This window comes from Electrophorus electricus, chromosome 5 (assembly GCF_041902795.1).
Source record: "Electrophorus electricus isolate QZ-2024a chromosome 5, ASM4190279v1, whole genome shotgun sequence".
NCBI lineage: Eukaryota > Metazoa > Chordata > Actinopteri > Gymnotiformes > Gymnotidae > Electrophorus > Electrophorus electricus.
In genome coordinates this window covers 25925920-25953260 of record NC_137501.1, presented here as the reverse complement: position 1 = coordinate 25953260, position 27341 = coordinate 25925920, and the positions used below count along the sequence as shown (strand labels likewise).

The following is a 27341-nucleotide window of genomic DNA, read 5'->3' as shown; positions in this document are numbered from 1 at the left end:
GCTCAGCCGTTTTGGAGCGTAATTGCATAGAATAGAACAGCGAGCACTCATTGGGCAAAGTACTGCAAGGGAGGTGGGGTGGGGTATGTTATTGGCTGCACAGAACAATCACTAATAGGCTAAATATGTTAGCAGCTCATTACCAATGCACCTATGCACTCCCAAAATACTAATGCACTTCCAAAACGCCTCTTTTAATTTTCCAAACCAATTTATGGCACGGATTGGATGATAAACACAATTAAAAAATCAATCAAATTTAATCAATCGGTCTGATTTGGGTACAATTAAGTTGGTCCCTCCGCGAGAGCAATCGCATCTGTCACAAAAGCCAGGTGACTGAGTATGCGCGTGCGCGTGTGTGTGTGTGTGTGTGTGCCCGCCCACGCACGCATGTGTGTCCCTTCAGAGACACTGCTGATGGCAAGTTTCATCTCAGTACATCATCAAGGTCTTACACCTTCTGATGATATCATCAGGGAATAGCAGTAAACAACTGCCTCCCCAGACAAGCCAGCCAAAGACGGTCAAGGGAGGAAAGGGATCCACTCACCGAGGGGGCGTTTCCAACAGGTCACTAGGGGTCATGGCACCATTTCGGGGGAGGTAAATCAGGCTAGGCATGATGGGACGGTGGACCATGGTGGTTCATTCTGCCATGTACTAGAAGGCCCGAAGTAGGACACCAGTACACATCCACAAGTTGTGCCATGGCTGACAGATGATGGACACCTGTAGTTTCTCAATGCGAGACTGTGTTGGACTGAATACACAAATCTTAGCGTTGTCCATGGTTAAAATGAATAAATTAAAGTTTAATCGTTTTGGGAGTTCAATTAATTTTTTATCTTTACAGACTTGTATGAATGCTACGTGAGCTCCCACAGCCACCCTGACTGTTTTACGTTTAGCTTACTTGGACAATAACATTTCTGTGCCGATCTTCGAGTTGGCAAAGCTTTCAAGGCAGAATAAGAACCAGACTAAGGCTGCTTTGATGGAATGCTTTGTGCAAGACTGCAAAACTGCTAATACCCAGCCACTGCGTTATATAAAAGTACTCCATGTACACCTCCACGCAAACAAAAAAAAAAGGAAAAGGCTGTTAATATTTGTGCTACATTTGCTTTAATTAGGCTACTATTTCGAAGCCTCTATAATTACACCAAAAATCACAGGCTACCCTGCAACAAACCCCCCGAACGATTCTGTGAGTAGCAACGCAAAAACTGGTGGCCAATCGAGAAACGGCGGCGGATCCGCGAGCTTCCTCTCTGATCCCCAGAGTGGGGAGGTGAGAAAATCACACTCTGGTGCGAACAGCCCCAGGGGGCTACGATTAGGGCCACCCCCCACGTCTATGATGTGCGGAGGAGGCAACGGAGCAGCAGCACACGGCCCCGCCTCCCTGCCACCCAACACGCTGAACCGAACAGATCATCAAAACAAACAGTCTTTAAGATGAGACTTTTGCTTATTCTCTGAGTGCACGCCACACTTTGAAGAATGCCTCATTATCGTGCGCCGTAGGTGGAAATGGTCGGATTTGGATTGAAATGCATCCCGTGCCATGCAGCGGTTACCGCGTTTGCCCGTGCCGTTTCCAAACCGACGGTTTTGTATACGTCTTCGGGAATTCGAGAACCTGCGGGAGGGAAGCGGAAGCAATAATTTGCAGGCAACCAATAAAATCGAAGTGCAGCCGCGCCAACGCGCATGAAAACAATTCGACGGGCCACCGTTCGGCCGTTTGTGCAAGTGGGTGGGAGAGAGAAAAAAAACTAAACAAAGCAGTGAGGAAGGGGGAACAGAGAAAAAAGGAAAGCGTGAGAGACAGTGAAAGGTTGTCTTGAAGTCCTCGTGCACTCCAGAAAACACTACCTCAAAGTCACCAAGAATAATTAATTAAAATTCACACCTCCCCCTTCGCGAGCACTGGGAGCCAGCAATAACCGCCACTCTGAGACCAGTCTTTACGGGTGAGCTAGCTAATGGGGACGAAAAAAAACAAACAACGGGACACCGCGTCGTTCTGAGCGCGGCTCGAGCTGAAACCCGGCCGCACGCCTGCGGGACTCGGCTGCTCGTGCTACGATGGGATGGACCCAGAGCGTTTTAGCGGTGCAGGAGGGCTGGACGGCGGCGCGGGGTCCACGTTCCACGTTCTTGACTGCCGCTGTGAAGCGTGAGCTCGGCAGAGCGCGCAGTTAAAGGGGCGGCCTCTGCTGTGTGGACGGTTCGGGGAAGGGTAAAAAAAATAAATAAAAATAAAATAAAAAAACTAGCGAAGAGTCCGAGGCTTGCTATTATCCTTGGCGATTAGCTTAATGTATTGTTCTAGAACAGCGCGTGACTGAGCAGGAGGCCCCATTAGAGTTGTGTACGTTCTGACTTGGAAGGGACAGGATTTGGAAGGTATAATTTCGACTGCCGTGGTCGTTTATAAGCAGAAATAGCAGAGCATGTCTAAATGCGTTTCTGGGTGTGTGTGTGGTCGGCGGATTAATAACAAAGGCTTGTTGAATGACAAAATAAACGGTTATTATACACTACTGCGCTGTTATTGCTTAAAAGCCAGCATTCCTGTTTCTTTGTCTCAGCAAATCTCAGGCCATAACAGCGGTGGCGAGACAACGAGACGGTCAGGGGACCGTTGGGCGTGGGAGAGTGGGCGGAGTGAAGGGGCCGCGCTCTGCATACCTTCAGCGGGCGGAGGGCGCCGCCCACCTTGGTGCAGCAGTCCCTCTCGGCCACCTCCAGGTGACGGGCCTGCCGTCGCAGCGTCTGGAGCCTCGTCTCCAGGTCCTGCAGGGTCCTGCGGTCCCTCATGGAGAGGGGCCTCCCATCCCCGCACTGCAGACACAGAGGGAGGGAGAGAGAGAGAGAGAGAGAGAGAGAGAGAGAGAATGTGTGTGTGTGGCACCACGTGTGGGTTTGATAACCCGTATTTTGGCAATTCGAGTGTGCTCTTATTATTCATACCACTAATGCAGCCTGCACAGATCTAACAGTAAGAGGGAGGGGGGGGGGGGGACTACAGAGAGAAAGAGATGTAGCAGAAATAATCCAAAAAAGAATGATGGGAAAGAAGGAAATAAGTAAATGGAAGGGAAAAAAATGTTTGTGTGTGACACTTCATTTGCATTAACCCATCAGGCCTCCTAGATGTAGAAATATCTGCCCTCCCCATCGTCAATATGCACCTGTGCAAACCCCTGCTCCACCCTTTCATTAGCATACGCTCTTGCAAACCTGCATCCCTTCATTAGCATGCACCCGCGCAAACTCCCACACCCCGCCCCGCCCACCGGCACGCACCTTGGCCTTGAGCTTGCCGATCCGTTGCTCGACCTGCTCCGTGTCCTCGGTGTTCTCGAGGCGCTCGTAACGGACGCTGCGCACGCCCTTGATCAGCGTCAGGGGGAGTGCAGACATCCCGTAGGCCTGGGTGGGTGAAACGTCACACAGCGATCACACGGCGCTCGCTCGCCACCTTGGAAGGCCAGTGCGCTGAGCCCCGCCCCCTCACCCCAAACGACCCCAGGGGGAGGCACAGAGACATATGCCTGGACATGTGGGCAAGTTACGCGCGTCCGTTAGTGCGTCTGTTTCCCAGGCAGGAGCTTTTGGGAATGCAGAGCCTTGGTAAATTCTGCGGGGCGTAAGCAGCGCGTTTCAATGAAGACGGTCAGGGGAGAGGGAGAGAGAAAGAGATATCAATATATTTATACATCAGAGAGAGACACGGGGAGGGAGAGAGAGAGAGAGAGGGAGAGAGAGAGATGGGGGGAGCGAGAAAGGTGGGAGAGAGTAAAAGAGAAACAGACCAAGTGGTGCATGCCTGTGTTTACTTGTGCACGCACGTATGTGTGTGCAGCAACCATTTTGAGTGGAGACAGTGACTCCATCTCTGCAGACCAGTTTGCAGCCAAACAGTGCCCCCATGTGACAGCCCTCTACCCGGACGGACACACACACACACACACACACACACACACACACACACACACACACACACACACACACACACACACACACACACACACACCCCACACTCTCGCACAAGCCAAAAGGAAAAAAAAAAAAAAAAAAAGACAATAAAATCCCCAAACCTGATATCAGGTAGGGAGAAAGCAGGATAATTTAACTGATCACAAAGGGCGTGAGTGGTGCAGGCCTCAGAGTGCCATAAATCAGATGTTGTTTAAACACCCCGGTGCACATCAATAGGAATTTCCTCCCTCACGAGGGAGAACGGGCCCAGAAGGGGCTCAGCTCAGCAGTCTGCTAGCGGCCGCTATGAGGTGCCTGAACTTTAATTAAAAATGAGGACCGTCTTCAATACCCATGTGGAGGATAATCAATACATGCAGAGAATAAAGGAGACAGACTGGAGCGTGCGCGTACACTGGCAACACGCACGGACACGTGTGCACGTATACACACACACACACACACACACACACACACACACACACACACACACACACACACACACACAAAGCACAATTAGACCTTCAAAAGCAGCCAAAAACAAGTTTGACCCTTTTTTTTTTTCCTCTCGGAAAGCACAGAAAAAAGAAATGCTTCTCTGAAGCGACTTTCCCCTCGTTTTTTTCAGGGCTGAGCGGTGTTGCAGGAGGAGTTCCGGGGGAGGCGAAGAGAATGCATGGTGCACTATTATTAGTCTCAGCCATGGACCTCTCTTATGGGCCCCCGTCACACACACACAAACACACACACACACCCACACACACACCCCCCATGAATCATGAGGCTCTTAAGGCCGGTGCACGTCCCGAATACCAAGAGCTCATCATAAAGGAGGAATCTGTCTTGCATCCCCGGTGAGACACACCCCCTCCACTCCTCCCCACCCCCGGTCCCTCCCTCCCTCTCTCCCTCCTTTCATCTGCTCGTGGTCCGTCAAGCATGAGAAAAATAAGGAAAAAGACGAGGGGGAGCCACTCGGAGCGCGAAGAAAGCCAGGTGTACCGAGTGCCGATTGGAAAAGGAGAGCAGAGGTGAGACAGTGAAGGGAGAGGGGAGCAGGAGAGCAAAAAGACAAGAATTGGGGAAAAAGAATAAGACGGAAAGGGAGAGAGCTAAATGGAAGGTTAGGTCCAGGGTAAAGGGGGGCGGGGGGGGTGGGATGGAGATGTAGTAAGGAGTGAGGGATGAAGAGAGAGCAGTCACCAGCAGAAAGATGATCCGAGGAAGGGATTTTAGCTGGTGAGGGAAAACAACTCACGTAGAGGCACACCGCCCCACACAAGGATGATCTTTGTTTTCCACAGGCTGCACGAGAGAGAGAGAGAGAGAGAGTGTGTGTGTGTGTGTGTGTGCGTGCGCATGTACTTAACAAATAGCCCTGTTTGTTTATTTTATTTATTTACAGCCATGTACGGTTAGGTCATTTTGCACTGTATATGTCTTTAGTTATTATTCATTCTGCATCCATGGTTTACATTAATATTCATCAGCTACATTTGCAAAACACTGACCCCCCCCCCCCCCCCCCCCCCCCTTGTGGAGAATCAAATATAGTTAACATTGCCTCTAATGCATTTGAGATAATCAAGTACATATCCAAATCAAATGTGCGGGGGTTTTTTCTCTTCTTTTCGGCCTGATAAAGGACTAAGTGCAATTATGCAAATGTGGCATCTTAATAAACACAGTATATTAAAATAACACCAGTGGAAATATGACAACAAATAACACCTACGGGCACTAAACAAAAAAAGAAGGAATTTTTAAAGAACAAAACCCTTTCAAAGGGAAAAAGTAAACAAATACAGGTGTGCTCTGCTTCTGATGGTCAGATGGCATGGAGAGATTGTTTCAGCCTTCAGACCTGTTGAAGCTTCTACCAGCTGGGGCTAAAATTCTACAAGGCAGCAGATCTCCAGATGCAGGATTGAGCATTGAAACCTGAGAAGAGCAACTGAAGGTTTCCATGTATGTCAGAACTGCTTGCTCAGTATCCACCATCCAAGGCTCTTAGCAGGTTGCATGCATCGTGATTTACTGTCTGCAATCCCAGAAGTTCGACCTTGCGTTTGACGTCTTAAGGGCCAGGTGTTTCATCAGCTAGAATGCCCATCAATCCTCTGGGTGCAGACAGATAGCCAGATAGCGAGGTTCCAGGTGCCACCGGCCACGCGCTAGCATCCGCTTCCGCTAGCAGTAATTGGTTTGCCGCAACGCGCCCTAAATCCATCTTCCAATCAAGTCCAACCTTGCCGCACGGCACCTGGCGGACAGTTTGAACAGGAGGCGGCTTCAGCGAACGAACCCAGAGCCCGTCCGCCGTCGTCGGCACTGCCCGTGGTGACCCCCTGCATCTTCTGCGAGGCCCGCGCCCCGACCCTTTTTCTGCAGAACTTTTCGAAGGGCCGCAGCGACGGGCCTCGCGATACCAAACGATGGCGGCGTCGGGAACAAGGAACAGGAAAAGCTCGAGAAAGACCGAGGGCTAGAAGAAGAGCTAGAAAAGACGTTGAAGGTGAAGACGACAGTGGAACTCGGAGCGCCGGGGGCGGTGATCCCCCCCAAACTTGGAGAGCCCGAAACATCCTGACTCTCTGGAAATTGCAATTCGGATGCTGAAGGCTGGTGTTTCTGGCCGGCACAGTCCATAAGTGACCGGATGCAAACAAGAAACCTTCCGATTTCATTTCAAAGGTATGTGCGTTAACGGTTTTTAAGTCCTCCCTTTTTAGGCGACCGTAATTTATCGAACAACAGCCATTTGTGTCAGTACACTGCTCACGCACAGGAGAGAGGCAAGCATAAGTTGCAGAGTTGATTTACGATTTAAGTTTAAATTTAGAGTCTCTTGCTGTCATCTCTCGACATGAGACAGGAGATAGAACAAAACCAAAAAAGTTCATACAAATGCATGCAGACTTCCTGGATAGTTTTACAGACAGGCATGAAAAGGGAAAACGTTCACACTCCACAGCACACAACCTCATCTGTGTAACATGATGCCATCGGCGCCGTATAGCTGCCAGGCAAACTGGTTCACTCGGATTTTATGGTCCATCTCACTTTTTTTTGTTTTTTGTACAATTACATTCAGTCTCCTGAATTGGTTGGACTACGAATATTTAAAAGTGTGGTGATTTTTTATGTGGTTATTCTATATGTACATAACATATATGTAATACCCTCAAACTAAAGCTAAAATGATTCGGCCTAATCATCATAGTCGCTTCTTTTCAGGTTCAATGCGCTGCGGTACAGAGCCAAACAGGAGCAAAAAAAAAGATTGCCGCAACTGTCCAACTGCGTACAGGCTGCGCCGCTTGTTTGTGTGCCCTGACCGCGCAGGTGCAGTGGAGATCTAACGGAGGCGTCAGGGGGTGGGTGCCCCTCGCCACGGCAGCGCTAACATGCCACGGCTCGGAAATAAAAAACTTGCAACAGGCGACGGAGGCAAGGCGCTACGAAACGCAGCGACGGGAAAGATCCTTGGGAGACAGAAGGCACACGCTGGGCTGAAGGCTGCGGTTGGACCCACTCCGAGAATAAATCACCAAAAATGTAGACAGGAGGGAAACGTTAGACAAGGCGAAAAAAGAGAAAGTGAAAGTTGCAAAATGGGAATCTGGCGGTACCCAGTGTGTAATCCAAGGGCACCTCTCTATTCCTGGGACAATATAGGAATACGGGATTACACTGCACTGTTAAAGGAGCAGTTAAAAGAAATCTAATTTGCACTTGGTAACCTGCCAGTAGATGTTCTGCTTATTTCATCTGGAGCTGGGAGGCTAACTAATGTAGTGAACAAGTAAAGGAAGGTTAAGCCCATTTGGCATCTTATAAACTGCCTCCCAAATCATTCTTATTTGTGTTTTGTGTCTCAAAATATTATTACCACGGACGGTTATTTGGCCGTTTCGTAGTTTAGCACCCTTAATCTAATGTTGCACGTCTACGCACATTAGTAAAAGAGCAAGAGACTTGTATTGAGGGTAACAAAATTGTATTTTTAAAAAAATGGGAATTTTTCCACCACTGACAAAATAAAGGAGAAGCCGTTTATTTAATTTTACTCGGCCTTCCTGTACCCACTAATCTATAACTATAGCCACACAGTGAGCAGTTCAGTTTGTTTATGGAATGTTAAAACACAAAACGAACCTCCGAGGAGGCCGAGCGGATGTCAGCGAGGCCACGGGCACGTCCCTACACTGGGGGCCACTGGGGGTCAGCGCGTCAGGGACGCAGACTTCGAGGCGGAGGTCGGAGAGAAGTGATTACCGACCCTGTGTCCCGAGCACAGGTCCCGGACCCGCACCACTGCCTTGGGTCAGAGGTCACGTTTAATAAACGTGGAAGACTTGCATTGATCTTGGAAAGAGGTGAGGGGTGTGCGGGGTTAGGGGGGGGGATGAGCTTGGCACGATTTGCCACAGAACGTTTGGGCCAGTGTATAAAAAGATTAAACACAGATGACTCTGGAAGACGGCGCACGACTATGATTACGTTTTAAATGAAGCGAGGTGCTGTTTCATTCATTCATTCATTCATCCATTCATTCATTCACAAAAGGTTGGGGGACGTCACACCGCCATCACACTGACCCCGGCTCGCTTTTAACGATTAAAATAGAATCAAACGGGCCACAGCTCATGCATATCCAAAAGGTGGGATTGCTATACAGACGTATTTTCAGTGCGTGGCCCGCAGCCATTATCTTCCGTTTCTACATCGGTGCCTTACATTAAAAAAAAATAAAATAAAATAAAATAAAAGTTGCCTAAAACACCAATGTCCTCCTAATAATTCTCACGCTAAGCGCTTATTAAACCCACCTTCGGTTAATCGCTGTGAGCTCGTGGAGCCGGAACGCTCGGTTTTTTTTCTCCCTCCCCTCCCCTCTGACTTATTCATACAAAAGATGAATAAGTCGGCATTGTTTGCGTAAAAGGTGAAGAGAGAAAAGAACTCGGCAGCCACGACGCGCTGCCAGCGTCACTGTCGCAGCGAACACGAAGAGCGCGCGCGGCGCGTGCGTCGCCACTTCTGCGCGGGTTCCGCTTCACGGTGAGACAAAAGCGTTAAAAGCGCACGCAGACCGCCCCGCGCTCCGGACACACGCCGCTCACAACCCAAAGACATCTGCCGTCATCGCGCGATTGTGCGTCTCCGGCTAAGCAGCTGTTTAGATTAAAACGACAGCCTTCAAAAGGCGCTCGTCTCTTTCCGCCAGATTACGTTTCTTTTTCTCGCTCTCCCTTTTGATTTCACTTTAAGGTACTAGAGGTTTAAGGTTTCTGGTATCAAAAGGACTTTCTAGTGTCTGACAAAAAAGGGACAACTTTATGAGGTATTCGATCCGGTTCGGTAACTCCTCTTTTATTTGCAGCCTTTGTGTCTTCCTCATCTGGCACACACTTGTGTCTGATTCATTACGGAAAATGACACTCGGAGCGAGTCGACTCGTGTGTCATCGGTAATGCTTGTATTGTACTTTGCTCCTGTCGTAAGTCGCTTTGGATGAAAGCATCTGCCAAGCGAACGGATATAAATGCCAACGCGAAACACATCATTGATTTCAGTTTCTTTAGTTAGGAATCAGATTATGCCATTTCTGAATAATTACAACATTATTATGTTATAAAATGTTACAAGTATATGGTTTAAGTAGTTTGATTTTGTTTTGTTTTTTATTAAATTGGTTCCTCGAGATGGATTTATTCGATAAATCGGCGTGCTTCCAAGGCAACGCGCAGGCCTACGCAGCTGCCTGTAGCACCGGGTGCCTCAGGGGGACGAGAGCTCAGTCTCAAGAACCGTCTGGGGTTTCTACGGGTAGGACCATATAGCGCCTCGAAGGCCCGTCAAATAAATAAATAAACCGGCATACGCCCCGGCCCCACGCTCCTCGGGAGGGGTGCGGTAAATCGAAGACACGAGAGCCAAGCAGCGAGGGTTAGAAGCGCTCGCTCTTGAATTTCTTTAAAACGCGGACGGCCGCGGCGCGGCTACGCGGAGTTTACATCCTGGCCGGCTGCCCGAATTAGGAACAGGCGGCCGCCTCGGCACAAAGCGAGATGATAAATTAAGCAGCCCGGGCCTCGCCGTTGAAGGCGCTCTGTCCGGGGCCTCCGTCGCCTCGATTCCGTTAGGTTAATCACGCGTAATAATAACACGTAGGCCCTGTATGATAAATGGCCCGTCACCGGGACGGTGTGAGCGTGGAAGGGAGTGGTGGGATGACCGGCGCTGGCGAGGAAGGCAGGTTTTTGTCAGTAAAAAAGACGTGGCTTCAGACACAAAGCAGAGGGAGCACGGTGCTTACGTTATTTTCTGTTTACAGTAGCGCGTGTCATCACCTGCCACCGTGACGGGGATGCCGAGCCATCATGTCAGCCAGAGAGACAGAGATGGGGGGGTTTAAAGAGTGAGTAAAAGAGTTTAGCAAGGCCCACAATCAGCCTTAAGGGTGTTAATTGCAGGCCGAAACCCAAGAACAGGAATAGGGAGGATCACTGAGATGAAGAGGCCACCCTGGGCCACCCTGGGCAGGCTCGTTAGAGACCAAAAAAAAAGAGAGAGAGAGAGAGAGAGAGAGAGAGAGAGAGAGAGAGAGAGAGGGTGGGTGCAAATAGCAGTTCAAGCGCTCTACACCTGACTGCTTAAGAAAGCCAGTCTGGAAAGGTGAAACTTTGATTACATAAAGAAATGTCAGAGCTAATTCAGGGCACACACTCCACTTGGAGGTGTGCAGCAAGGCCATTTCAGCCGAGAGCCAAAAACGGGTTGAGGAAACCTTCGCTGTCCCGGACCACCCGACACCGGCTCGTTCGAAGGATTGACATTGAGCGGAAGAGTGCGAGCCCCCCCCCCCCCCCCCTGCAATTGGGCCTGGCTGAGAACAAGTCTCTTTCTAATGACTTGAGTCGAGCGTGCGTATCAGTGTCGTGCCGGCTCTGGGGGGGGCACGGAGCTCGCACCCCCAGCCACACGTACACCCCGCCTACTGATCTACTCACCGTGTATGTGATTACTGCCAGCATGCCAATCAAGGTCAGGGAACTGATGGAGAACGAGAGTGCAGCCACGCCATCTGGAGATGGAGAGCAAGGGAGGGAGAGAGAGAGAGAGAGGGAGAGAAATATATATATATTTATAAGTAAGTGTGAGTGCAGGACTCTGGTCCACAAGCTCTGGTCTTGTGGCAGCTTTCCCGAGCGCTGTCTCTACTATGGAACACACACACACACACACACACCTTCATTTATTTCCCGTTCTTTCTTCCCTTTGTTCTTGTTTGGTGTTGCTTATTTAAACCACAAGGTCACCCTTAAATAAAAGATCATTACTGAATTCCTACCACAGGCAGAACAGAACACAACCATTCCCAAACAACTGCTCTAGGTAAAAACATGTCGTATGTTTGTGGGCCAATACTGTAGTGGGTGTGTGTGTGTGGGTGTGCATGTGTGTGCGCACTTGAGAGAGCTCGGGCAACGACAAGTGTGCCTGTGCAGAGACAGGTGGAGAGAGAGAGAGAGAGAGAGAGAGAGAGAGAGAGAGAGAGAGAGAGAGAGAGAGAGAGCGGGACAGGATGAGTGCGAGTGGGTGGTTTTCCCTGGGTCTCCTTTTGTGCCACAGCAGACATCAGCAGACAGTGGAGGAGACAGAGGGCATAATGCCAACTGTCAGATCAGAGGCCAGATGAAGCATATTGATGGGAAGTGACCGTCACCGCGCACCCCGCCGGGATCCCACCTGTCAGACGGAGCTACAGGGAGGAGCGGCCGCCCGCACGCCCATCCCAACTGCACTCGCCCGCGCCGCTGTGCCCAGAGAGCCCCCTACCGACCACGCGCCAACTGCTTCAAAACAATGACGGTGGTGAGGGAACACAAAAAACAAATCCACGTGCTTTTATCGTCTTTTAACGTACAGCCCTTTTTTGTTTTTCCTCGGGAGCGTTCATCCCGGCCCGTGGTTTTCTCGTTTCCCCGAAACGCGGCTGGCAAACAAAAGAGCCCGGAGACGGATGAAGGGAAGGACGACGGAGAACGGAGCGGATTATATACCTGCCGCTGCACCGCGGCACGCGGGAAGTCTGACATTAGCATGTGAAGGGGCGGTTCCGTCGCCTCCTCCGGGCTTGGTCGGCGGCCGCGTCTGGCATCGAGAGCGAAACCCATCACGCGGCGAGGAGGGGAGCCCTCCAGTTTTCATCCCGGCCGCTCCAGCGGAAGATTTCGCAGGGATCAGACGGGGGAGGTGGGCGGCAGCATTGTGTGTCCTTATCAGAAGGGATTTTGCGACGGCAGGTTTCCCGGGTGTATGTTGTCGTGGGGGTGGGATGGCCCTTATCTCGACGTGCCTGGAGTCCCCGGGGGCTCCGGAGCCGCCTGGCGCCGGGAGATGTTTATTAAGCCAGCTCTTAGCCGCGTCTCTCCACCGCGCCGGGCAGGCGGCGATAGCCCCGCGCCGATAAGCGCCCGGGCTGCCGAACGGGGCGGCGAGGGGGGTGTTGTAAAGAACTCAGGCGAGCGAGAGAAAGTTGAAGGGTAGGAGGAGAGGGGTGGAGTGGGTTTTTACGTGCCGCAAAAGGGGACGTTCCGGTCCATGTGCGCAGCTGTGGGCTCTCGAACGCGGGCCTGCTAAACGTCTGCTCGGGTCACGAACGCGAAAGAATCGAAACGTTGACGAGGCAGGAAGGGGAGGCGGGGGGAAACCCGGCGGGGGGGGTTTGGGTTCGAAGGAGTCCTGCAGGGCTGGCTGGTGTTTACATCGTGCTATTTCTGGTTGCTTCCTTCTTCCTCGGGTTGTGGATGGGAGTCTGCTAGAGACCAGAGCTGTGACTGGGGAACTGCATCTGAGCTCTGGCAGAATAATGGGCAGAAAGAACCGGCAACCCCCGCCGTGCGGTGCGATATCCAGATGCCTCTCTGTCTCTGTCTCTCTCTGTCTCTCTCTCTCTCTCTCTCTCTCTCTCTCTCTCCTCCTTTCCTTGAGAGACCGCAGGACTCACAGACCTGTCGTTTTTCGCCCCGCCTGCTGGTACGGGGGGGATTATCCGGAGGCGGTGTAGCGCCTCACCTTAGGTCGTCTCCCTCCGGATATGACCGCAGCGGCGTGGCTGGTGTGCCTGGGCGAAGCAGAGTCCGCCGAATTAAGCTGCTTGGCTGTGAAGTTCGGTCGTCGAACAGGGCCGCTGGGCGCCTTCTCAAAGAGCTCGCCACATCCTCGCATGGCTCAGGGGGACCTCCAGGCCGCGGACAGAAGGCGGGCTTTCCCGCGACATTGGGAACCGCTTGGTTATTACTAGCCAATCTCTGTGGGCCAGACTGGTAGATTACAGCTGCACCGAACCGGCCAGCGACTGAGGAGCGCTTCGGAGAGCCTTCGGCCGATCCGGCTGTGACGAAGGGGCCTTCCCTTTCCAGACGTGTCGGCCCCTCCCCGGTCTCGGTTCATTAATAGCGGGGGACCGGCGGGATGTCAGTGACGCCTCCGAGAGCCCTCGTCGGAGATGAGCCCCGTCCCGAAGGTGTCACTGCCGATAACTAGGCGCGGCGCCGACCTCCTCAAACAGCAGTAACAAGGTTTCGGCATGGCGGGGCATTACCCGTCTTCATACGTGGTCTTCAAATGAGGCCCAAAACCCCTAGATGTTCTGCGGACCGCGGCAACTCCGAGCAGGACCCACACACAGCAGTGACAGCCAGCAAGCGCAGTGCACTGGGCCCAACCTAAGAGTTAGCCAGGAGACAGCTGGCCAGGCGACTTCTGTCAATTAACCTCCCATCTGCAGCGGTGGACAAAGAAACGGGAGGATCTGGAGATGGTTTCCCTTTCTTTCGCAGTTAGAATTGGCCGTGGGGAACCAGGCTCGAATCAGGTAGGGTTGAGAGACTGCGACAGATTTCCTCATAGATCCCCAGGTGTTAACAGGCGCCCAGGGGGAGGGGGATCTAAGAGAGACGAGTGTCTTCATAACGCCCACACGCAGCACCTACTGCCCCGTCACCCGCGACACGCGTGACCGCAATAAAAAGCAGCGGGAAAAAAGAGCAAATGAACGAATAGGAGGACCAAGACCAAAGAAGGGGGGGGGGGGGCACGCACTTGTGGATAAACACGGTTGGCGGAAGCAGCTGGCTTTCACTCGTATGCCTGCTGCGCTGATGCTCCTGCACCATAACGAGGTGCCGCCAGCACTGATGAGGCCAAAATGTCGCCCCTGCCGAGCCGGCGCGTCAACTCCGCCGCCCGCCCCGCCGTTCTGGAGGTGTGCGCCTTTGCTCGGCCAGGTTCGCGCCGTGCCGAGCAGAGCCGTCATCCAGGGTTGGTGGTGACGGTGCGGCTCAGCGCGTGTTGGTGTAGGAGGTGCTGTGGCACAGGACTAGTTTGCAAAGTAGAAGGGTAGCACGGTCACGTGACGAGCGTGGGGCTTACCTCTGCTGCCGAGCTCCTTGAACAGGTACTGCACCTTCTCCCACTGGGTGGAGTTCTGCCTGGACGGAGGCGGCAGCGGGACAAACGTCCTGTGGTACGAGATGAGGAAGATTAGTAGTCGTTCCCCACTACCGGCTGACACACTCGAGTTGGAGTCTCGTACCAGACTTGATAATTAAAGTTGTTTTTTTTAGACAAGTTGGTTAAATATACGCAAACATACATTGTTCCCCAGTTGCCAGCATTCACGATGGGCTTCGATCCACTTTACCTGGAGATGCTTAAATGCGGTGTCCTGCACAACACAAACTGCTACTGATGAACTCGTACCCAACAGGTCAACAAATTTAGCAATGGCCAATCCAGTAAGCTTGGAGCACACTAGACCCACTGCAATAACAGAACCGATAATGACCATGAAACGCTATTTAAATACTTATATCCTCCCTACGTGCTTTAACTCACACCAAATAGTGCGGTAGTGTGGTAACTATGTCTGCGGGGTCCAAAAAAAACCAAACAAACACGCAAGCACAGACAGAACTGTGACCCATCATCCCATCTGTGTCTGCGTGAAGACGAGCAACCCACTTCCCATCTCCGGAAGCCTCTTCTAAAAAAGCAGGTACAGGAGTAGCGCGCCTGCCGTGCGGCTGGCGCCCCCCCTGTTCTCTGATCAAGGTATCCCATCCAGAGAGTGTCATTTAATGGTTGAAAGACCGTTAAATTACATGACCTGGGAGAGCACGCGCGTTTCTCTCAAAGTGTGAGAAAGGGAAATCCATTGTGTTCGCACCGCAAAGGGGCGGGCGAAGCGCCGGGCGAGTAAACTCGGGGTTAAACGGGGCACGCCGGGGCGGCTGGCGCAGAGGCCGCGGCGTCCGTTCAGACGCCTAACGAAGGACGGGACAAGCTGCTGCGACTCTAGCCGGGGCAAAGACCTTCAGCTTGGCGCGCGAGTCTCTAGTGTCTTACAGATCCCCAAGTCCGACAGCTTTAAAGGAGTAGTGGAACTCGAGGCCACAGGACGGGCGAACACCGTCGCACAGGAGGCAGCAGAGTACAACTGCTGTTCGGCACCGATAAAGAAGCCATACTTTCAAAAGAGCGCACCACGTGACTTGGCTGAGGGCTTCTCAAGCCGTACAGAAGGGCATTTTAAACTATTTACATGCCGACTGTGGATAAGTAGCAGTCCCTTTCTAATAAACAAACCCCCAAATGGGTGGGGCACGGACCCTCGGAGCCATGTACTTACCCGATTAAAAGCAGCGCAGCGCAGACGATGACAAATCCGATTGTGTACTTCAAGGCATTTTTCACTTGCTGTAATGAGAAAGGAAATGAACTGGCACTCAATTAAGCTTGAGCTGGGACGTGGGGTCATGGCATGGACAATGCAATTCCACATTAAGCATGCACTAGAGGGATAATGGCGGGGCAGATTTATTGGGGCGGGTCACAAAATCAGGGTTGGTTTTGTTTGTTCGTTTAATTTTTTCCTTGTCCCCGAACTTGCCCAGAGTATTATCGGGTAATGTGAATGATTAGCAGCGTTCATTAACCCTACTTATATAAACAAACCAAAAATAAAACACTGGAAGTAAATGACATCTGGCAACACGTCATTATTAAACGGCGTTATTAAAATAACACCGAAACGGAGCAGTTAACGGAATAACTATTTTTTTAAAAGAAATCTTAAGATGTCTTGAAATGTCGTAAACAGAGATAATCCAAATAAAAGCATAAAAGACATAAAAACTTACTACTCCAAACCCCATTTTAAAAAGTGACTTTATAGTTGTTTTTGTTGTGGAGCTTTTATAGCTTTTTAAACATTTATATAATTGTTATTTTATTACTGTTGCGAGCCTAAATCATGTGTTAATCTCATGTTAACACAGATAACGCTTTTGGCCTTCAAGATAAGAATGGGCACTTCTGTGTGGAATTACCGTAATCCTTACAGATGCATTCAGAGCTACAGCGGTGTTAATGTGTGCGTGCAGGGGCATCGGACCACGGTTAATGGGCCCTCCCTCGATGTGGGCTGTCCAAAATCCTCGGAAATAAATTGATTTGGGATTCTAACTTTCATATTCTCTTATTACAGAAATAAATAAGATGACGCTGCGCCTTCCACTGTAAATTGTTCACCCTCCTCGTCCCCAGCGTCCAGTGAAAATGAAACGAAAAACCCAGAATTTCAGGAGGGACGGATGGCAAGAGAAGTGTGTGTGTGTGTGTGTGTGTGTGTGTGTGTGTGTGTTGGGGGGGGCAAGCAACTTCTGACCCGTTTGCTTCAGGAAAAACGGTGAGCATAAAGTACCGAACAGTAAATCTGTTGTAGTAACATTAATCTTACCTAGTTTGCCAGCTGCAATTGTGGTCGTTTGTAGCGAATCACGCGGTGATAAACACAGTATTGGTTTAAGTGTAGCAAATGAGCATAAAATCACAATCGTAGCAGACGTTTTTCCTATCATAACCCGAGGAAGTTAGGTGCAGCCTGGCAAATAACTTGTAAAACGCACGCCGTGGGTTCCAGAGGCACTCGCAGTCACTGAGGGAAAAGTGCGGACACCTCTTGTGGTGCAAGTGAAAACAGATCGCTAATAGGTGTTACAACTTCCAAGCAACTTCTTGCTGAGCAGTTTCGGTAAAAATAAACAGCAAACTGTAAATATATTTCCTTTATTTTGTTGGGAGGGGAGTGGGGACTGGTACATAAATGTGCCCAGGGGAGCAAAATTTGATACCACACCCCTGCGAGCGCAGGATACTCTGAGCTGTAGGAAGTGCGAAATATATCGCGGGGCGGGTAAATCGGTGCGGTGTGCGCACAAAATTTGCTTTGATGGTTGTGGAAATGGAAGGTGCGTTCAGAATAAAGCGCCGGGGTCATCCGCCGAACTCCGCACCAAAAGTTTCTGCTGCAAGGCTGCATCGATCGCGCCGCTAATCGGCCCTAGTCGAATATGCGGTAAAGTAGGACAGACGTGGGTTTGGGTGGGAAGGGGGGGGGGGGGTTTGTTTGTTTTGTGCCACTTTCAGCAAATGCTGTTCAGGAAATTGGGCCGTCCTTCGCCATCTCTCCGACTGAGGCTCGGTCGCGCTAGCCTGACTCCCTGAGATACTGATGTGAGGGAGAGAGAGAGCGAGTGAGGAGGAGACCCTGTCAGTGCCAAATCAACACTACAGAAGAGGCGAAGGCTCCTCAGCATGTAATCTGCACATCACCATACTGTCCTCGGAGACAAATATTTGAAATTTCCGCGAGCGCCTGCTGCTAGAGAAGAAAGGACCTTTTCCATACGCTTCGCCACCTCGCTGTGGCCCACTTTTTCTGCTGAGGTAGTCTCAGCTCGCAGGAGTTAATATAGGAGGCCTGTCGTATCTCTAATCAGGTGATTTTTACTCATTTAAATATACCTGAAGGGCCCCTCTGTCGAAATAGGATTAGCCCGACTTAACCTTCTCCCCAGCTCTTGATTACGAGCGCCGTTTTACACGCGAGCGAGGCAGGGCCGTGATGTTCCGTTTCACCGTAGGTCCCGGTATTGTGCTGCATTTACTGAACAGCGAAAGCCTTCCTCTCTCTGGGTGTGTTGCTTCAGGGAAAGGTCACCGGTTCCCTCGGGGGGGCGGGGAGTGCGACAGAGCCCGCCCACCAAGGAGGCAACCTTACCGAGCATTTGCTGACGTTATCTTCGTCCTTCTCCTCGTAGTAGAAGTAAACAAATGGAATCCAGAAGAAGACGCAGAAGAGGACGATGGAGTATAAAGCTATTGGGAGAAAGTGAAGAAAATAAATTAGTCATAGCTGTGTAGTCACTCTAAGGTCTTCATTGAACTGAGTCACAACGGCACAGTCATAAAACTAACAGCCGCGATGAAAACTAACAGCCGTTGATTAAAACGTATGAACGTATTTCGGCTAATCTGACTGCTCTGCTCTGCTGATTCGTATGTTTACTGGAAGGTATACAGTCGCCCGAATACAGCACAATATGCCTGCCAAACCGTGTCAATCAGAATTATGGGATTATAATTTAAACTGCATCTGTCTCTTTAAAAAAAAACAAAAAAAAAAATTTTTTTCTTAACTATCTGAAAAATTCTGCTACATATTACTATATTAATATACTATATAAATGTTCTGATGAGCACAACTGGAAACTTGTAAGCTCAATAAAACAACACCCCAACATCAAAATTGATTTGAAAATTATGCACATTTGAAATTTGTTAACAAGGCTTTTGCTTTGGGAGTCCAAAGCATTTACTCAAGACAAGGTTGGACAACAATTGAGGCCAAATTTTGCCTTTCCCGTTAATGGCAGTGCTGAGATTTGATGCTGCCAGCTCTACAAAATAAAAAAAGACCTCAACTTTAAGAAGTTCACTACGCATCGTTATGCACTGTGGTCCAACATGGATTATCCCGAGTTCAGGCTACATATTCTCCAGTTCAGGCTACGCATAACCCTTGGAAAACAATGCATGCTTGCTTTGGGCAAGAATGCTACCAACTCTGGATTCTTATACTCAGGCCTGAAAGGAATACTGCAGTAATGCTAATGCTAGCTGGCTATACCAATTTCCACATTATTATTCACCTTCGCAGCGTTTTGATATACTGAACCGCTAAAGTCAGCGAAGAGGAATGGGCGATCGGCGGGTAGCAGGTTGCAATAGTTTAGGATAAACCTCATCCCCGATAGGGGCTCTTTTAAATAAATAAATAAATAATGCGGATTCAACGTACTAAAACATCTTTCAAGTATGTCTGACTGCTTAGGTAACGCATACTCTGTGTAGTCATAGTAACATAGTCAGCAACGTCCGCTGGCCATCATATCTCCGCATTACGCGGCATCCCAAGGCTTGAGATCGACTTCTTTGAACGCCTTACGCTTTCTCAAGCGCTCAGCTCTCGTGTGGTACAAACAGCCGATTACAGAAGAGACGTGCGAGACGGTGCACAAGATGATTCCTAACCCCTTTTTTTGTGCTCGGAGTTGTCTGGCCTGTTTCAGCCTTAGAGAGGTTCACCCGGCGCGACCCTGCAAACCGCAAGCCCACATCACCGCCGTCCCTCACAACTCGGAGATGTGGCAGAGGTAATGTCAAGGATTATAACTAAAAGGCTCATTCTTCTGAAACCTGATTACGAGCCATTTTGCGCAGACAAATTAGATTTAAAAATTACCATTAGATTGATAACGGAGGATTAGGCTGCACATCCATTCACAAGACCTGGAGATGGAGGTTGAGAGTGATAATATGCAATACTTCGAAATTGCGCATGTCTTGTCTGACGGATGCAAGGAAGCAATATCTGTAGACAGTAAGGATGGACTCAAACACCAGGAAAATGCTTACTGCCAAACCTTCAAATATTATTCTTGGGTAACCAGTTACTATTCTGGTGTAACTATCAATTATCACGGTAGAATACAGCAAGTACGAATGTTTAACAACAGTTTGGTACTACATGCATTTACACTCTAAACTTTTGCAAGGATGTAGCAGTGCATGAATTTGCTATTTCGGCAGTTCTGCAAAAATATTCCACTAACAATGGCTGGTTACTTATTTTTGAAATGTACAATCATTGTTAATCACGTAAGAATCAAAGAAATTTTTAACAGAGCACTTCATGCATACATATTTGGTGCTGGCAGAGAGAGAGAGAGAGATAGATAGAGAGATAGATAGAGAGATAGATAGAGAGATAGAGAGATAGATAGATAGACAGATAGATAGACAGATAGATAGACAGATAGATAGACAGATAGATAGACAGATAGATAGATAGATAGATAGATAGATAGATAGATAGATAGATAGATAGATAGATAGATAGATAGATAGATAGATAGATAGATAGATAGATAGATATTTAGATAGATAGATAAAATATATAAATCCTCTCTACAACCATGGAAACCAATTAAGCTGCTCTTCCAAAATGTAGGCATATGTTTTTGTATGATAATTGATTTGACTTAAGAAGCACCGACAGATGAAACGAATCCCATCGTTTCCTTCATTCTGCACACGAAGGCTTTTAACATATTAGCGCCGCAGCCGTGCGACACCTTTAGGGCATTTGGCAGGGAGTGGTGAATAAGGGGTGGTGGGAGACACTTCAAAACAAAAATCTAATGCGACGAAAACAGTTATCCTTATTGTTTTGTGAGCCAAATGGCGGGGGGGGAGGTTTTCAGCAGATGTTTGAGCGCTCGTCGAAACCCTTTCATATTGCTGCTTTTTTTTTTGTTCTTTTTATTTTAGCAAAGGAACAAACGTGGCCTCTTATCCAGCGTTGCATTTGATCAAAGGTGTTCGCGAAGCCTCTCTACTCTCGCTCCAGCCGTATTTCTCTGTGTAATTACCCCAGTGACAGCTGACCACCGTGCACTCCCTGTACACTTTGTTACTTATTTATTTATTTGTATGTTTGTTTGTGTTTCCAAGTTGCTCCATGATAAAAGCACGTCTGGGGGGAACCGAGTACAATGCGCCGAGTGTGAATCCTTCAGGGGCCTCGCTCCCCGCTGCAGAGGCGCTGATGGGCCGAAGCCCGACCCGCCGCACCTTGCGCGGGCCTCCGCAGCCGCGACGAACGGCTCTTCGACCTTCGCCCCTCCAGCCGAACTACGAGAAGTGCGTTCCTTCCTCGGTCGCAGAAGTTTCCGAGAGCGCCGCCGATGTCCCAGGCCGCGTACTGCGCCCTTACCGCTGCGAGAGGCCTAAGCAAGTGAGCGTTTCCTGCGCGCCGCAAACAGCTAAGTTAATGGTTTGGATCCCGACCCTGGAGCAGCCTTTGTTCCTCTGCCAGGGGGCTCCAGTATGTTGGGAACTCCTTATAATGGCGCGCTCTTGCTCCGTACCCCCACCTCCCTCTGAACACCTCCCCCCAGGAGAAGCCTCGGTGCCGTTCCAGCCTTATTTTATTCGCTTGCTGGAGTCCCCAAGTGAGCGCTCTCAACCAGGCAAACTGTGCAGACAGCAGCACACACGTATTGCAGGAGTGGCACAGGGGTTACTGCAGACCGGGGTAATTGGCGTTCCGTGAAGCAAAAGGACTTTGATACAGACCAGTAAAAAGCCGCGCCGACTCCAGCAGGACTGTTTCGGAGACGCGCTTGGATTGGCGCTTCCTTCACACAGTGACGCGATTCATTAGCGCAGGTTCGGAACGCGACGCTAAACAAAAACGGCATCTGAAACTGTGGCACGTGTTCGGCGCCATGGAATCGATAAAGCCTTAAATACGAGTATTATTCGTGGTACAGGCCTCACTTGTGACTTCTCAGTCTCGCCCAAATAGAGTTCTTCTAAAGATGAATGAAGCAGTCGCTAGAAAGAAATGCAATCCCCCACCCCCCTTCTTAAATTGAGCACTTTCATTAATGTAGGGCCCTTCTAGTGCTCGCTGTCCAATGAGACCTCACCTCTCACCACAAACTCCGCTTAAATGAAGGTAACTGAATAGAAAGTTCAGCATTTGACAACCTCAGCAATGGCCATTATATCACATACTGGAAGCTGCAGAGGAGAGAGATACCTTGAAATTGATTTTACACTCCAGTATCAGATTAATTCCTTTTTTGCCTTAGAATTGTACACATTCTTCTCAAGTGGCTGGCTTGAGAAGATAAAATGGAATCAAATAAAATATTAGCTCTGTACTGAAAGTTGACAAAGAAGTGCGTTATCTTTCTATGATGAGGAGACCACCGCAACTGGCTACGAAAACTGGTTTGCCGTTTTCTGTTTTTTTTTGCTAGGTGCTAAAAATTGCAGGCCTGCTTCACACCTGGTGTTCACACATGCGTCTTTGGTGACCCAATCTGAAAGCACGGGTCCGCGCTGCCTCAGAGATGCGCCGTCTTGTTTCCTGTTCAAGTTCAGACCACCCCAACGTTCTTGATTGCTTGAAACAGGCTGTACCCGATAAATGAGCGAGGACATTGTGGGACATTTCCGCGCCAAGTCAAGCACAGCAGACTGACGTAAATGTGTGGAGCACCCTTCCTTGAGCGGAAAGAGCGAACAGCGTCCCTGGAGACGGTCAAAACGGCAGGTGGAAACATTTTCGAGACTATTTAACGGTAAATGAGGCTATAGCCGGTGGCTTCGGCTGCAGCAGCTTTTAGCAAAACATTGTTTTAGAATGCATTTTCCCAAAAAGCTTCCATTAACAGAGCAGATTTATTATTATTATTTTTTAAATCTCATCACCGCGAGGAGGTCTACGGCCGCGAATCGCGAGCATACGCATGACATGCGGAGGCCCTGCCAGGCAGCGACCAGTCATTATCTAGATCAAATCACCAAAGAACAGCTCCGAATCAGCACGCGGGGAACTGCAGGAAGGCATTAGTTTCAATAAGCTGCGACGCTGTCTAATCACTCAGGAGACGCCCGTTTCCCTACACGCGCCGACATTTACTTTGCTCTGAGCCGACTCTATACCGGCCCGCCACTAACAAATGGCTGCTAGCGGCGCGCGGCTCCGCCGTCGGTCCCCTACCGGCACCGCACACTTGTGGCGCTGAACCGATGGGTCATATTAATCATAACAGCATGAATATTAACACGGCGCGGGGATTGGACCACGCTTCGCCGCCGCGGCTCATCCATTACTCTCTAACCAGATCTAACGCCAGGGAAAGCACCTGACCGTGGATGGAAGTTTAGCATATTAATTCCCCCGACACAGAGGTGGGGGGAAAGGAGGCTAAATAATTAAACGGCCAGCCCCCGGCCCGCTACCGGCTCCTTTTATAGCCCTCCTTCAGTTGGCCCCGCCCGGAAGGGTTGCACAGGGGGCCGGCGGGACGTCACGCACCCAGGCCGAGCCAAGGGAACTGCTCTGAAATCACCATCCGGGCTGATTCAAATATCCAGCAAAAGGTACAAGTCTGCCCATATTTTACGAGACGCTGAGAAATTAAGCCCAGTTGCACGTGGCTTTCTACAGCAGGATGCACGCGAGATGCTGTTTTGCGACCGCAATAGAAAACAGAATATATTTTCTAACCATAACACTTATTGTTCTACTTTATTTTTGTTATGAATACATCATGTAATCTATTGATTGTTCCTGATGTTCTTAGAAGCTGGCACACCATTAGAAGGTATTAAAATATCATTTAAAAAATTATTATTTCTGATTAAAACGACCAGTACTTGGCATGAACACCCTGTGTATCTTAGGGATGCCAACTGTGTTATGAAAAACAATTAAAAGACTTTGTGTGCACAGTTAATTTCATACGCACCGATAGCAAAACAGACCTTTGTGATCGGTTTCTAAGGCCCAGATAAACTGTGGTGACAAATGTGCTATGTTTTAACTTTGTGCCTGGAATCGCAAATTAGCCTGTAACAGCAAATCGCTCTGTAGTTAATTCACTTGTTCTGTCCTAATAGCACAGCTAAATACAGCTCCTTGTTCATGCCACCTGGCTTTTATCAGAGTGTTCAGGCCGAACTACCCTAATGTAGATTTGTGTCCTGGGCAGCCCCGCACCCTGTCGCACAGAAGCCGTGTGGGCCAGCAGACAGATGCACGCACCTCTCCGGTCCGGGTTACGGCGCATCGCTAGAACCGGGGAAGGCCAGCAGGTCTTTTTAAGCCTTGCAGAAGGGAAGGTTGCTGCAACTTGCACGAGAGGTCAGCCTTAATGATCCACAAGCTGCCAACCAACGCCGCGACGCCAAACCCCCGACAGGGCGCCTATCCCCGGCCCCGGTGAGCGGCACGCTGGCCTCAGGGTCACCGCAGAGGGGACGCGTACCCTGGTCACCTGTCATAAACGTGTTACTTTTATGGCAAAATATTACGTCAGGAAACAAACACAGGGTGCAAATCACCAAGAAGTTTCTGCCAGCCCGCTCTGCAGCCTGCGAACCCAACAGTCAATCGGCCTTTCTTCTGAATTTCCAGGAAACCACCCAGAACCTTGACGAGACATGAATCATTAAATAAGGTCCCTCTGTTTTCTGGAACCTCATGGTTGCATGGACAATTGCAAAGATTGGGTGAGATAGTGGCTTGGACCGGTTACTTCAAATCTGTCCCAATCAATTTTCTATATCTGCGCCAGAGTCTGTTGCAATCATTTGGATTTAAATGAATGTTTTATGCAGGTTTGAACTGGAGGCTCTGTAAAGGATCTCTCTCTCTTTCTAGCCAGGGCTCCCGTCCTGCTCTCCTTCAAAGCCCTACCCGGAGAATCGCTGCTAAAGACTGGCCAAGGTTATGGACAACTTTGTACAAATGTCTTTCTTTCATTTGAACCTGATTCACTTTTTCAATCTTCACTTCTTAGAAATTCTCTCTCTCACACACAAGCATGCATGCGTGCACACGAACAAACTCTGATTTTACCAATTATGGGCATGATTTTGGGTAAATGTCTTTGTTTTATTCTATAATCTATTGACAACATTTCTCCCAAAAAAGTTGTCATTTAGAATTTAGAAAACTACAACTGCTCAAAATAACCAAAAGCGTGTTTTCAAACCTCGAGTAATGCAAGGAAAACAAGTTTTCATACTCATTTTTGCGACGTTGTGGTGTCCAGTATGAAGTAGGTACGCTGGGCCCTACGCAAAACCACACCATGCATTGTTTCTCCTCGAGGAAGGGCGCCGCGCACGCTGGTCACGTCCTTCTTCCGCCGTATCCGATTTCAGAAAGAACGGACCCCGCAGACTCCGTGTTCATTTGCGCGTGCGGCCTACGGACCGGCACGGGACAGTTGACGTCTCATTTAAATAGCACAACACTGATGCTTCAACTTCAAACGTTAGCCCAGAAATCAATGTTTGCTGGAATCACCCTGATGTTGGGTCGCAGCTTCCGCGCGCTTTGGCACATTCTCCACCAGTCTGCCACGTTGCTCTTTAAACGAGACTTGGTTCAAGTGACGTCCTAATGAGTAACCAATTAAGCAGGACGTGTTGGATTTCAACAGGCACTGGAATGAAATGGCAACCATGGTTACACACGGTGTGTATATATATATATATATATATATATATATATATATATATATATATATATATATATATATATATATATATATATATATATATATATATATATTAGGCAGGTGAAAATTTGTGACTGATTGTCACAAGGCTGTAAATTAGCCGATGCTGCCTCTATTCAAACATTACCCCTTTGCCCCACACAGGACCAGGAGGCTTACAAATCAGAGTGGGCGATAATTTGCCGCCGTATTGGATTCTCGCATCTGTGACCCCGAGGTCTCATCAGCCTCGGAAAAACGCACAAAAGGAATACTGATATGTGTAAAGCCGCCACAGGATCTACGGTGAGGCCCGCTCCCAGGTCGTCACGGTGCCATGCTGCGGCAGAGGAGAAACCGAGATCGCGCGAGCGTGAACTCGAGCGGCTCCGCTCGGTTAAAAATGGGCCGCTCCTTGGATTTAAAAACAAACTAACAAAGAAGCAAACAAACAAACAAAAAGACCTCTGAATAAGACATAAGCAGACGGGGGCAACAGCGGTCTAACAAGGGTCTCCCTCATTCCTTAGACGCTCGCCTCAGGCGCTGCACAGACCTCTTATAAGCGCATCGTCGACGGCGTCCGCGCATTTCGGTAGCCTTGACGGCACTGGTGTGTCTGTGAGGAGAGGAGGCTAGAATGTGAAATGTGTGAGGACTATCTGTGACCCAACAATGGCTGCTGAGACCTTATGCTTTCGATTCACTGGGACAGGTGAAAAAAATAAAAAATAAAACCACCAGCATCGTTCGGTCCTGCTCTACAGCTGAGCACGGCCGATGACTGATTGAAAAGTAAGCGCCATTTCCCCCGGTAGGGCACGCACACCCTCCGGGGCCGCTTGTCCGCCTTCGCAGGAAGGGGAAACGGCCGGCAGCTTCTTGAAGTAGGCGTGCAACACGAGTCGCGAGCGGCGAATTAACGCGAGGCGACGAGGGGGGAGCGAGGGTGTGTTCGCGCAACAAGGCAGCGACCCGGCCGACTGCCCCCTCCGGACGGGTTCCATAATCAGGTTCTTTTATTTCTTTTATTTAATTTTACAGTTGCTCCTCGGCACGACCCACGGCCTTGAAGTTGCTGCGACGCGCTCAGAAACACTGCGGGTGAATGGAGAACGGGGGAAAAAAACCTTCAATACGTAGAGGAGAGACATCCTCCCCCCCCCCCCATGGGCCGTATTTAATTGGTAAATGGCTCGGAGGCAGCGATTTTAATTCGCTAGCAGAACATTAACAAGGCAAGAAAGCAGGGGAAGAACAAAATGGGGGGAAAAAACCCCCAAAGGCGCGTTGCCGTGCCTCGCGCCGTCCAGAAGACGTGAACAGAGGCAGCGGAGTGCGAGCAAAAGAACCGAGAGCGAAGTGGCCAGCCTGACGCTTCAGCTTCAACGCGCTCGGCCCGAAATCTCAAGCGCCCTCCTTTTCAAAAGTGCCGGCCCTTAAGAAGTTCGGGAAAAGCTTCGGCGCGTTGAAGCGACTGGATTAGTAACGAACCTCAGGCTTCTCGCAGGAGGCCCTTCGAGCCCCACCTGAAAACTTCGGACGCGTCCGGGGACATCTCCGCATCCTTCGGCGGCGCTCTCCCCACTTAACCTTGTAGTCCGTGGCCAAACTTCAAGGCCGGGCCATTCTGCGGCGCGGAGCACTACGCTAAATGGAAAAGCTGGCCAGGGACCTGGCACCGGGCCGGTCGGGAAAATACATTTCCCCTTTAATTGCTTAACCTGAGAGGTTAATCTCCACTGATGCGGTGGGCTTTCAGACAGAGCTTTAATCAGCCCGTCTACGTTTAACGTCGCCGGTACCGATGATCAGAAACTGTCGCCATGAGGCGCGTTTGGCTTTGGT

The 27341-nt window shown here is 49.7% G+C and overlaps 1 protein-coding gene across 3 annotated transcripts in view; it reads right to left on the bottom strand.

Moving 5' to 3' along the window:
* lmbrd1 (LMBR1 domain containing 1) overlaps positions 1–27341 on the bottom strand; it is a 57018-nt gene that overhangs the window by 20613 nt on the left and 9064 nt on the right. Inside the window, exons 4-10 of one of the 3 annotated variants that reach the window (XM_027016555.3) lie at positions 19652–19780; positions 18128–18225; positions 15695–15762; positions 14437–14525; positions 11010–11083; positions 3319–3444; positions 2701–2853 (exon numbers count right to left, since the gene is read on the bottom strand). In XM_027016555.3, the coding sequence (XP_026872356.2) occupies positions 2701–2853; positions 3319–3444; positions 11010–11083; positions 14437–14525; positions 15695–15762; positions 18128–18225; positions 19652–19780 (737 nt within the window). The remainder of the gene's footprint in view (positions 1–2700; positions 2854–3318; positions 3445–11009; positions 11084–14436; positions 14526–15694; positions 15763–18127; positions 18226–19651; positions 19781–27341) is intronic. The other 2 variants (XM_035530180.2, XM_081714586.1) reach the window with 2 other exon arrangements.